The sequence below is a fragment of the Terrapene carolina genome, unplaced genomic scaffold (assembly GCF_002925995.2).
Source record: "Terrapene carolina triunguis isolate 2854851 unplaced genomic scaffold, T_m_triunguis-2.0 Scaffold211, whole genome shotgun sequence".
NCBI classification, from domain to species: Eukaryota; Metazoa; Chordata; order Testudines; family Emydidae; genus Terrapene; species Terrapene triunguis.
The window spans coordinates 27,882,430-27,895,794 of record NW_020664562.1 but is presented as its reverse complement, the minus strand read 5'-3'; the positions used below and the strand labels follow the sequence as shown (position 1 = coordinate 27,895,794).

Genomic DNA, 13,365 nt, shown 5'->3' with positions numbered 1-13,365 from the left:
CAATAATGCAGCAGCCATCTAACTAGAACCCTTAAATGGAAATTAGTCAACATCTGTACTATTAATATTGTAAAGAAGATATAATATATAAGTAGGTAGAATGTGGTTTTATTTCCTCATTTGCTTCATGAAGAAATCAGGATCTAATTGAATTTACATTGGTAATATAAGTAATAATTCTCTAATTTAAATATATTGGGCCAGATCCTCAGCTGTGTAAATCAGTGTAGTCCATTGAAGTCATACCTAAAAATTTGGTCGCATGCCAGTAAATTAATTTGAGTGTTAATAGGAAGAATGAATTAATGCACGAACATTAATAAATAATGTATAGAACCTATTTAGGATTTTAAATGTGCAAAGTACATTACAGACATTAACTAATTAACTGGAACTTTCATAATAAGCCTAAAAATAACTGACTTCTAATGAACTGATTTTAATGTTTCTGGCTGGGATTTCCAAAGAACCCAAGGGAATTAGGTGCACAAATCCTATTGAGATTCATTGGGATTTGGTTAGCTGAATTCCTTAGGCTCTTTTCAAAATCCCAATCTCTGTAATTTGTAGAGGGAAAAGTCAGGTCAATGAATGGAATGGATACATTCTGAAAAGAAAGCCACATGGTAAGTGTGTCCTATATGTGTGAATAGAGCCCATATGTTCAGTTGGTCCCTTGTCAAAACATCCATCCAATTGACTTGCTGCTCATCTCTTGCATCTTAGGCTTGCTCTCTTAAGCACTTCTTCCTACCGAGAGTGCATGTATAAGAAGCATAGGGAATCTCCACTGGGATCAGAACCTGAATATAAATGACATATACATGAGTAGCTCACCTCCAATTGGAGTACCCATCAACCTCAGCGGTATCATTGAACTAAAATCAATATTCAATAGAACCTGAGGGCACTCAACACGTCAAAAGATCAAGCCACCAGCTACCATTCCTGCCTTTATTGAAGTCAATGGGATTTTTGCTATGAACTTAAATGGGAGCAGGAGCAGACCTATACTGGCTATTTAAAGGGGGCCAGGATAAGAGTAGTGAGGGAAGGGGACCCAGATCCAGGGGAAGGAAAACAGAGAATAAGGGAAGACTAATTCATCTGTCAAAAGTGGCAATCGTAAAATCAAATACCCTGATTTTCCTCTCATTTATACCAGGTTTATACTAGTGTAACTTCCTCAGGCCAGCTCCTCAGCCACACCTGGGCACCACTCTGAGCAGCTGAGGGGGAGGAAGACAAATGCTGCACAGCTTCCACCCTTGTCCCCCTCCTATCCCAGAGTTGTGCCCAGGTTTAAATGATACCCAGCTGCAACAAAACAGCAAGAGGCTGTTCTAGCAGCTGGGGATTTCTGGAGCACAGCCAGGCTCTAACCACATCCCCTTTCCTTCACCACACCCTCAACACACTGGCCCTACATCACAAGAGGGAATCCATAGGAACCCGGTTAACTAGCTTTTGTGGCCAATTTGCACCACCAGAGCAGTGCAAAAGAAACACATTTCTAGTGGGCTGGGTTTTTCTAAAGGACCCCATGCATTTAATATTTTAAAAGTTCCCTCACCTCCTTCTCATTGGTCAATCCAAATTTCTTCAGGTCTATCTCATCATAATAAATGTTGTTCAAGGTGACTTCAATCTCCTGTATCTGAAATGATAAAAATCTGAAACTGTCAGTTTGTCACCAGACTTTCCTGCATGACAATCTGATAAAGTATTTTAACAATTGAAAGGTCACAAAAGGAAGGGGAGCAAAGAGGATAAAATGGGCCCATTTTAGAAACACTTGAACATTATTCTGTAGCTAGGGTGACCAGACGTCCCGATAAAATTGGGACTGTCCCGATATTTAGGCCATTTGTCCCGATATTTTGTGGCACTCTTTTTTTTTTTTTTTTCCCCCCCTGCCTGCGACCCCCCCCCCCCCCCCAAATGTGTCCTGATATTTTTTTCCTCTTATCTGGTCACCCTATCTGTAGCATTCTTCCCTTTTGTTTCTGAGTCTGTTCCTGTGAAGTGCTGAGTGCCCTTCACATCCATTATCCTCATAGGAAGTGCTCTGCATTCTCATTGTCCCAAAACAGCTAGCTGCCCCTTCAGGCAGGTTCATATTTTACTTAGGTTATCTAGAGAAATGGGCTCAGCCTGAACGTCTCAGTGGGTCCCACGACTGTATTTGCTTTATGAGCTAAATATTAAATGGTGAAAAAGATACCTGTGGAATTCTTGCCAGGGTGAGCATCTGAATATTGTTGACAGTCTTCTGGTGAGAGGGTGAGTATTCCCCACAGTCAGGTGGCCCAGAAAATGCCTCAAGGACACTCTCGTGAACAGTGTCCCTTGAAAATATTGTGTGAAAGTAAAGCTCTAAAATTACTGATGAAACATTTTATTAATTGCCGTTATGCTTGTTTATCTGTAATATTTTATTTTCATTTCCTTTGTCTCTTTCTAACAACAATATAACACAGGGTTTGTACTAAGCCCTCTCCTAACCAATTCCCCCTCCAACTACAATCCCCCTAACCCTGTAATATTGCAAATCAGCATTTTATTTAAGCTATTTAGCTTATTTTGCCGAGGTGCACTGTGTTCAAATGAACACCCAGTCCAGATCATCAGTTGGTGTAAATCACCAGAGCTCTGAATTGGAGCTACCCCAGTTTACACCAGCTGACAATCTAGCACTCAGAGCCTTATTTTCAGAAGTACTGAACACTCACAACTTCAGCTGAAGTCAATGGGAGCTGTGGGTGCTCAGCAACTGGAAATCAGGCCTAGAGAATTTAAATGAGGCAGTTTTAATGGTAACAAAAAGCAAGCTGGGGTTGCTTTTAGAGCACAGTCTGTGCAGTGCCTACTGCATGTGGAGGGTTGGTTGGTTTGTTTTTGAGGGAGTCTAGGATAATACATTTGCCAGCAGACATGATTCAATTCAGTACGTACCATACGCAGTCAAAGTCAATATCTTGACACTCGCCATAGGACCACTTGCAGAATAGTTCTGCACTTAAAACCCTGTCGGTCCGGTCAGGAATCGTGGTGTATTTGTCCCTGTGAAAGCCTTCAAATCCAGACTGTGTTGTTTTCTTAAGTTTCAGCTCTTTAATTCCAGAGATAACAAGTGGACAACCTGTGATCCAAAAATATTAGAGGGAAAAGATCAGCTCCTATTCATGCAGGGAGATGGGAACTCTGTGCTGGGGTGACGTACTGCCATACAGCATTCACCCAGAGGTGTAATTTTTTGCATTTGTGTGATACTTAGGTATTGCTCAACATTATTGTCTGCACACAGACATACGGAGCTGAGAGCCAACTTCTATACATTAGAAGTTAGAGTGTGATCTTGAAAGGTGCTGTAGGTCCTTTCCCTAAGGAGTGGCACACTCCCAATCCAATTCCCATTAAAATCAATGGGAATTAAAGGCATTCCACACCTCACCTTTTTGATCAGCCCCTTAGCCATGTCTATGCCACAGGCTTTCTTTCACACAATCTATATCAGTATACAGACGTCAAACTTAGTATATCACTCATGTGCGTGCATACTTGGCTGCTTGCATCAGCACTGCACGTACTCACCAGGACTGCTTGTGTCAATGCAAAGTGCAGTGTGTGCCATGCACCGTTGTCTGGCACAATGCCTGTTGGGACATTTTTGCAGTGTGTTGCGGGACAGAAATGACTTGTCCACGGATCACTGAGAGCTAGGGGCCAAGTTCCCAGCATGCAAGTGTCTCCACCCCATAATGCCAGCCATATCCCATAATTTTTGCTCCTTATTTTTAAAACCCCACAATCCCGCATGGCACTTTTCGGTTTCCACCATCTCTGACAGAAGCATGGAGCCCACAGAGCTCTGCACTATTCTCATAAACATCACAAATACAGGACACATGATTCTCCTGTATTTGCAGAGACACAAAAGTACCACACTTTAGCAGTCAGCCATACGTGTGTTCTGTGCTGAACTGTTCTCTGTGCCTTGAGCTTTGGTTGCTGTTAGGACATGTTTGGTGTTTGCTGTCTAGTTACAGCTATGACTGTTTTCCTCAGCCTCTGAGTTATGCGGTTTTGAGTACTGTAATGCATTCTGCAATGTTTGTTGTGTACTATTAACGATAATTTTATTCTCCAAAAATAGAAAATTGAGTGGCAAAAGCAGCACAGAAAAACCATGAGCAAAAAACTGCAGGCTATGCCATACAAACTTTAAACATATATTAACAGAATGGGACTTCGAAATTGGAAAGGCGGCTAACATTTCTGTCCATTTCACTGTACAAATATAATCCGTTGTGCCTACAGATATGCCAGCTGTGGCTCTCAGAGGTCAGTGTACGTGAAGCTGTGGTTTTCCTTGCTGGCAACCAGCATGGAGTGGTAGGAATACAGATGTGGCTGTTATGCCACATGGAATGTCGGATGGTGCATGGAGCTGCTAGAATGGAGTTCTCTCAGGACTGCAAAGGGTGCGGAGTCCAGGATTTTTGGATCTGTACATCGACAGGTCCTCAAAAGCATTTTTATTTGCTGCCTGAGAAGACCCATTATGTCCTGGTGCATCTCCCTCTCCTTTTCCTGGGCCTTTCTCCTGTCCACTCTCTCTTGCTTCATGCCGTCTGCCATGATGGTCCTCCAGACCCGTTGTTCATGGTCTGATGCAGCACTGGCTTGCAGGAACTTGCTGAACATGTCCTTCCTAGTCCTCTTCTTTCTCCTCCACCTCAGGATCTGGCATTCTGTGAGTGAGAAAGGCGTGCCCCTCAAGGTAGCAACAGCAGCAACTGCTGATAAAAACAGACAAATGTACCATGGATTTACAGTCACAATGGAAAGGGAAAGATAAGTTTCAAAACTCCCTCCCTTATTCCAATACAAATTTTTAATAAGACATTCTTACTGGCCCTTCAGCTTTGGAGCACCTCTGCACAGCACCGTTCTCCAGCCCCAGTGATGGTGAGTATGGCCTGCCAGAGGCGAGGAGGGGTGGGTGGGAAGGTATTTTGGTTTCATGAAACAACAGACTTTCTGTCCCTATTCCATGGGTATGAGCATAGGGCAAGGGCACTGATTATTGGCACTATTTTTCTCAAGTGGTTGTGATTTTAGCTGATATCTCACTCCTGGGGGTAACAAAGGCACAGAGAGCACAGCTGCTATTGGTGTCCCAAAGCCACCCGAGCCCATATGCTGCTAGCCTATCTACTGCAATGGTGCCAGCCAAACTCGTCATGGAGTGGTGGGGGAAAGGAGGAAAAAATAAGGCAGCCATCCCTAGAAACCTTTAGGGGAGAAGTGTAGAGCACCCCCATGAAAGTTTCACAGAGCTCTCTCAGGAGGGTACATAAAAAAAATATTACTTTGCCTGCCTCCTTGCCAATGAAAGCATATACAACTCCTACCTTTGTTAGTTCTACCTTTTGCCTCTTCTTCTACAAGTTAACCAATGAAAAGATGATACCTGTGTCTTATTAGCTTGGGGCTGGGCTGGGTATCATCTTTAAACTTAAACATTGTAAAGAAAATGCATGAACACACTTACCCAAGATCCCTTCCCCTTCTTCAGTTCATCCCCGCTTAGCTGATGGGACTGACTAGACTGCGGCAGAATCTCAAACAGGTCCTGGCTTGGGGCATGGCTGGAGCCCCCCTGCTGCACCTCCCCACTTCTTCTCCACCTGCTCACTGTTCATGGCTGGGGTCTCTGTCTCAAGCTCCTCCACAGTATCCATGGTGGTCTGCAGCGTGGGGGTAGGGTCTTGGCCAAGTATGACATACATCTCATTGTAAAAGTAGCAGCTCAGCACCAGATCAATTGTTGCGCTCCCTGTCCTTGTGGTATACCAGGTGCTGTTACATTGCTTTCACGCAGCATTGCTCTTGGTCCCCGTCATACCTCTTAGCCTGCTGGTAGAGGTCCATGTTTCTATGGCTGGTCTGTAGCTGTGCTTGCACAACCTCTTCTCCCCACACCCAGGAGATCCAGTATCTCCTGTCTACTCCAGGCAGGAGCATGTCTAATGTGTAGACCCAACATGGTCAGCTGGGCAATAAGGAAAAGGCATTTCAAAAATACGTGAGGCGGGGACAGCTTCCAGTCTCTGTGATCCACAGGCAGTGGAGTTCACAATTGTGACCAAAGTGGTCTGTGTTGCAGGGAATAAGGTGTTGTGGAACAGCTGCTGGAGAATTTTAGGGTCGAGCCAGGTCACATAGTGTCTACACTCCCACTGCATGACCATGGTTCATGCTGCTCAGGGAGATGGTTTTACTGCGTCGCTGGAATGGAGTGCTTATGTCAATGGGAGACACATGCACAAATAGGGTGATGCAAGGGGGCTTATGTCGACCTAACTTTGTAGTGTAAATAAAACCTTAGACAGAGCTAGAACTTGTTTCAGCTCTCATTGAAGGCAATGGAAGGACTCCCATTGACTTCAGTGGGAACTGAATTGAGCCATAAGTGATGTGGCCTAAGAGAATGATGAGGTCAGTTTTTTCCTAAGTAACAACAGGGAGTATTGTAGGAAATCTACTATATATAGACTGGAACCCTTCTGAAAGTCCCTCTTTCACATCTATCTCAGTGTGAGTTCTGCATGTGTTATATTTGGAGGCAAGCAGCCAATGTGAACTCTTGCAATTTGGATTTGCAGACATTGGTTTTTGTACCCGCAGCTTCAAGTTGACAGTAGGTACTTTCAGTTTTGACCGCTACATCTAAAACTTATTACTGCAGATGTGAGGATCACAGCTTTCTTCTGAATACCAACCAGAAGATTTCTTGACTTTTTATTTGAGAAGCTCTTTTGGATGATCACACTGGGAAATTTCATGTGTCTAATCCTTTGAATTACACTGATAACTGAACATTTAACTTTTGTTTCCCTATGCACTAGAAAATTTTTCTGAGCAAGAGAAGCTAGTTTTTTGTTTGGTCCCAGGTAACAATCAAATCTGTTTCATGTGTGTGAATGGTTGCTGTGTCACAAATCTTTCTATTAAGATACTTGAGAGTTATCACTAGTGACAGTTGAGAGATATTTCATTTTTTTAAGCATTGGAAAAGCACATGCCCCACATACATAGCAATATCACGTCTGTATGGCATGTGAAACCAGCCTTGTGACTACACCCAGATGTCTCCAAAACTGAGACTCTACAGGTCCAAAAGGGAGTCTACTCTTCTACACCAGATAAGGATAAATTTCCTTCTGCTGGCTCAGGAGATTGGTCGGGAGATATAGTCTTTCAAGGTGCTTATGCTCTGAAAAGTGATTGTATAAAAATGGCATCATGAGTAGGGATGGTTGAAAGTTTTCCATCAAAACTGTTTTTTTGACAGAAAATCGAGGTTTTGTCAAAACAAAATTTTTCATGAAAAGTATCTGCTTTCCATACAAAATGTTGCTTTTGTTGAAAACTTTTCGCTGAAAACCAAAAAAATATATATTTTTTTACTAACATTTGACATTTTTATTAGGACAAAAAAATCTTCTGACCAGTTCTGATAACAAATTTTCATACTTATTCTGTGTCAGTGATTTTCACACTACGTTTGGCCAGTTGAAAAAGATAGCATTTCCTAGCTGCCAGCTTTGTGTAGAATCTGAAAGGCAAGCTGGGTTCTTTCTGACTGTGAGTTCTTTAATAACATAGATTCTGCAGCTGGGTTTTAGTTAATAATTCTGATGATAATGTGCAAGCCAGAATAGGCTCCAATTCACTCTCCCTTACTTGTATTAGCTCTTTCCTTTATAAGACAATATTTAAAGAATAGCCTGTAATAGAATTTATTAATTTAAAAAAAATGGCCACTTGATACAGGAGATATTTAAAATGGATTGCCACATCTGAAATAATAATCACATTTTATTTTGCAGATACAGATCTCCTCTCATTTTTATTCTTTGCATTCTTTTTGTTGTTGTCTTAAACTTGTCTAAGGAGTTGTATCTCTAATTTCCAGGGGATTCCCCTCTATTTCATACCAGGACATTGGAGCAGTTAAAGAAAAGACTGCCCTCAGTAATACTTCCCAGGTTTCATACAGAGCCTTATGCATGCTGGGACAGGACTTGAGGAGTTTAGTCAGTGCTGTTAAGTAATCATGCACTGGAGGCGCATGAGCAATGAAACTCCTAATTTATGTATTTTACTGTCAAGTATCACTGCCCCAGTTTAAGGAGCTCCCCTATAACCTGGGATATAGATGTTTTATATATCTCTTGTTTTAAGCCAGAGGTCCCAAAACTGTGGGGCATGGACGAACATTGGGGGGGACCTGGCAGGGCCCAGACCAGCTCCCACAAGGAGCGGGGAGGGAGCACCACCCAGTCCCTCCCCACCCCCACCTCTGCTCTGGTCCTGCCCCAACTGCATTCCTGGCCCTGGCCCCAGCCTCAGTGCAGCTCCGCTCCCGGCCCTGCGCCAGCTCCCAGCCTCAGCCACTGGCCGCAGCTCTGTTCCAGGCCTGGGGCCAAGACCAGGAGTGGAGCTGCACCTGGCCACGGGCCCAGATGCCGGACCCCACCACAGCCCAGCTGCGGCTCCGCTCCTGCCCCCGCCACGGCCCCAGCCTCGGACCCCGAATCCCTGTCCATGACCCCCCCTGGCCCTGGCTCCAGAGGGGTCGGGCTGGTGGGCACTGATGGGGTAAGAGGGATGCGACCCTCAAAATTTGGGGACCACTGTCTTAAGCTCATTGCAGTGGGTGACTGAGCACCTATGCAATGTTTATTGAAAGATAAAATACCTTATTTTATGCTATCAGTATATATAGGTTTTATGTTTTCTTTTCAGTTGCCAGATATTGAATCAATTAAATTAACCAGGACCTTTATTGACTCACAATAGCTCTGTGCTTGTTAACGTTCGATATGTTGATAATGAAATATGCTTATGATTATATTAATTCTCAGAGCTCTTTTTACTAGCAGAGTGAAAGGGTGAAATGCAAGGGTTGCCTGAAGTAAATTTCAAAGTCTAGTTAATAGGTGTGTAGGAGGAACATTAAAGATAGAGACAATTATCTTGCAAGAAATTAAAAAGGAAATAGTTGAAAACCATCTCTGGTGTTACTCCTCACCTATGCAGGAAATCCAGAGAAAACTATTAAAGGGCTGCATGATAGCGAGACTGAAAATTGAAGGTAAGTCATTTTGGTGAGTTCTGGTACATGCTTTTTGTTTGCAAACTCTCATAGGGTGCTCCCTCCAACATGACCTTTTGTGGCCCTGCAGGTGCAGTACACTCAGCACCCCCCTCAGGTTCTTTCAATCAATTATCCAGACTTGGGTTGGTTCAAAACATGTACCCCCTTCATGGGATCTAATTTATTAAGTCTGTCTATGGACGGTAACTTACTTCACTGGTGACCATAAGTCACCCCACTCTGGGTTCATACAAGAGTCCTGGTCAGCTCTTGTTCTTGTTCAAGAGTTCCCACCCAACCTCCACCCGTACCCCCCCTTGAAGGACCTGGGGTTGTGCTTCAGATGGTCACTTTCTCAAAACAGGAATCCTCAGCTCTCTTCCTTGGAGCTGGGTTGTAAATGTAACCCTTCTGCCAGGCAACAGCAACAAGGGCCAGGTTCAATATCTGGGGGTTCCTGTTAACATTAAAAAACAGAACTGTCTTGAGCCCTCACCCAGAAATCTGGGAAAACTAAATGCCATACCTGGGTTCTGCTAAGAGATAATACTTCCCCACTTGCAAGCACTAAGTCTGTCTATAGCAAAAGGAAACTTTTATTAAAAGGAACAGGGAACTTAGTATTAATTTGGGAAAAAACTGCAACAAAGATTCAGAAGTATGCACACCGTACGTAAATACCCAACCCACAGTATTGTGGGCAGTATCCTTTGCCTCAGTTTCCGACCTTGCTTTGTGAAATTCTGACAAATGTCCCTTTAACACACTACTCCCCTTTCCTTCTGCTGCACCCTGCTCATGGTTGGTCATCCAAAATCCGTGACATCCCCAAATTCAGGGGTGCATTCACAATGATTCACCTCCCACCCCAGAAAGGGTGTGGGTGTCAAGCAATGCCTCTGCTGCTGCCACTGCTCACCATTGCTGCTGCTGATGGCCACCACATTTACTGCTGTTCACTGTCCCCTCTTCCTCTAGCTGTGATGTAGTGTTCTGAGGTTACACTGCTTAGCCCAGTTCTTAGTGGTATCAGTGGGTAGGGGGAACCTCACTTCTGCTGCATCCTCTGTGTTATCTTGCATTACAACACTATCCCCACACCAGGTGTAAGGCTCAGCCCCCAAAACTGCTCATCAATGATTTCAACTCCTGTGATCATTGAACAGAAACACAGTCTCTAATTTGATCTGATCAGCTCTGTCTTTAAACACCAGAGGGAAAGGATCAAATGGTATCTAGGACTCTTTAAACAAAGTCTGCACCACCACCGGTTATCCCATCACCCGCTCACGTTCACGTGGATTTGGCATCACTACCTCCTGCTTGTGAGTGAAGTGCAAGTAAGGGTGGCCCCCTCAGCTGAGGCATGTTGGGTTCAGTTCTACTGCCCTTTAGTCGTACAATAAGGATAACATTTCATTACCCCTTCACTCAAGACTACAGTGCATTTTAACCCAGAACAGCTGGAATTGATCACTTTGGCAAAGCCAGTATGTCTGCTGATCGCCTAGCCACAATAGGTGTGTCTATGCAAATGCCATCTGCTTCTGAAGTACTTTCCCCCAGTTCATCAATAGATGGCAGTGGAGAGAGCTCACTCAGGCCCTGGCTCACATTAGGTAGGCAGTCCCTCCGTCTCTCCTTAAACAGGAGTTCCCACTCTCATCCTTGGAGCTGGGTTGTACTTTAGCCAGGTTCTCCATCAGCTGGCTTCTTTCCCCCCAATTAGTCCTCGGGCTCAGTGTGTTCAGCAGGTCAGCCCTCTCCATCTGCTATCTGCCCTACTATGAGGGAGGAGGCAGAATTTATGCTGGTCCTCTTCTCCCAGTTCATCCGCAATTGGTTGTGTGAAATGTTAACTTTGCCCCACCCACTCTGCAAGGCTCCTGTGCCCTTAAAAACAGCGTGATGGCATTTCCTCCCAAGCACCATTTATTCCTGGCACTGCTTCTGCTCTATCAATGTCTCCTAGGTCCTGGTATATACATTGGACTGTTCAAAATCTTAAAAGGCAATGCCACGTAACAGGGATGGACTGACCCCGTAGGCACCACGATCCGTAAGGGACAGACTGCTCCCTCACACAAATATTCACAGCTTTTATGCATGTGGTGTACAAGGTTTGATGATGAGTCTTTAGACACTGAAAAATATGCAATACTATCAGTGTATTAAAAGCAGGAGCTTTTCCAGAAAATGATATAAACTCTTTAATTTCATTCAGGTTTCTTTTTTCATTTCCTTGTAGAAGTTAAGAAAGGATGTGGAAACCCAAGTCAGAGTTGCTCATGCTGCCAAAAATGTGGCATTGATTAAATGTCCTCCGGATCATAAAACATCTCTTCCTATAGAAAACTCAGGCCAAAATTCACTGGAAATTTGTGTCTGATGCTGCCTGTTCTACTGGTAGAAATACTAGAAAAAATACTCAGAATGAGTCTTTCAGAGCTCTTTGCTGTTCACAAAGGAAATGAGTTGTGCCAAGATATAAGTAGACATGCTAGATAACTCATAGAGGGGCCTTCCAATTCTAACAACCCTGTGAACCAGGAAGGGGACTTGATGGGTCATAAGACTGGTAATGAGCTACAGAGCCTTTCATCTCTAGATTATGAATTTGAATACAGCCTCAGTCAGTAGCAATTAAAAGTTGTTACTATCTCATGATTGTTCAGTACTAAGGAGCCTATTGTTACTATTTCTATCTCAGCAGTGCCTAGAAACTCCAATCCCATTGTGCTTAACACTGTAGTGATCTCAGTCCAGTTCCTGGCATTACATCCTCATGTTACATAAAACAAAATTTGGATCTAACTGGCATTCTTGAGGGCAGTCACAGCAATGAGGTTGAATTTGTAGATTCAAATTGGTAGCTAGATATCTAACACGCTAGTTTACATATGTAGGTGCAGCTTTAAATCCTACATTACTTGAGCACTCCAAAACTCTCACTGAACTCAATGGGAGTTTTGGTGATGCAAGGAATTCAGAATTTGTGCACACACATTTTAGTGTTTACACATGAAAAATTGCTTGCACAGAGATATGGGTGCTACGTTAGAGGTTACGCTGAGGTCCTCTAGCAGCCGGACCTAATTTGTAATGCAGAAATTGAATCTTTTTAGAAGCAAAGCCAAGGCATATTCATGGGCTTTTGCAGTGTTACTGTAAATTAGTCAGTTGGACTAAAATACTACATCTTTGGGAGTGTACTGACTGTTAGAGTAACACTAAAATTCAGACTATAGGCTATACTATGATGTATTAGTGGAAGCCGGTCATTTTCAGAAGCCAGTTCAGTCCTGTGAGTTCATGTAATAGTAATGCTTTGTGAACAATTTGTAATTATTATGTGTTTAGGAGAACTCTATAAATATAAGGCTGGATTCTGCTCACCCATGATTCAGTGAGCAAGGACAAAGGATCAAACCTATCTTAAAAACTTTGAGGTGCCCCTTTCTTTGTTTTAGCGCTGTGGAGAATCTTTGATTATGTTCTAAGCCTTTAACTCCTGCAATCATCTCTAAACCTGTGTTTGTCTTTAATCAATAGAGACATTAAGGAAGGAGTAATGATTCTGAAGGAAAATTAGCAATTATTTTCTCACCATTCTGACACTGTTCGGCTTCACAAAAGCGAATTCCTTCAGGAACACAGATAAAGGAATGGACATGGGGAATTCCATTCTACAGATTTAAAACACATTTGTAAGTAAAACTGTAATGCATTGTAATATAACTTTTAAAAAATGAACTGAGAAAGAAACATCCAGAAAAACACATTAGTATTTTTTAGAACTGTCGAGTAATTGCAGTTAAATCACGCGATTAACTCAAAAAAATGAATCGCGATTAAAAAAATGAATTGCAATTAATCGCAGTTTTAATCGCACTTTTAAACAATAGAATACCAAATGAATTTATTAAATATTTTGGATGTTTTTCTACATTTTCATATATATATTGTATTCTGTGTTGCAATTGAAATCAAAGTGTATATTATTTTTTATTACAAATATTTGCACTGTAAAAATGATAAACAAAAGAAATAGTATTTTTCAATGCACCTCATACAAGTACTGTAGTGCAATCTCTTTGTCATGAAAGTGCAACTTACGAAGTAGATTTTTTTTGTTACATAACTGCACTCAAAAACAAAACAATGTAAAACTTCAGAGCCTGCAAGTCCACTCAGTC

General features: G+C 42.7%; 1 protein-coding gene across 1 annotated transcript in view; it reads right to left on the bottom strand.

Annotated features, from left to right (window-relative positions):
• Positions 1 to 238: 238 nt before the first annotated feature.
• Positions 239 to 13,365, bottom strand: part of LOC112107717 (uricase-like) — a 28,310-nt gene continuing 15,183 nt past the window's right edge. Inside the window, exons 4-8 of the mRNA XM_026656014.1 lie at positions 12,777 to 12,855; positions 2,956 to 3,142; positions 2,225 to 2,348; positions 1,574 to 1,657; positions 239 to 803 (exon numbers count right to left, since the gene is read on the bottom strand). Of these exons, the coding sequence (XP_026511799.1) occupies positions 723 to 803; positions 1,574 to 1,657; positions 2,225 to 2,348; positions 2,956 to 3,142; positions 12,777 to 12,855 (555 nt within the window). The 3' untranslated portion in view covers positions 239 to 722. The remainder of the gene's footprint in view (positions 804 to 1,573; positions 1,658 to 2,224; positions 2,349 to 2,955; positions 3,143 to 12,776; positions 12,856 to 13,365) is intronic.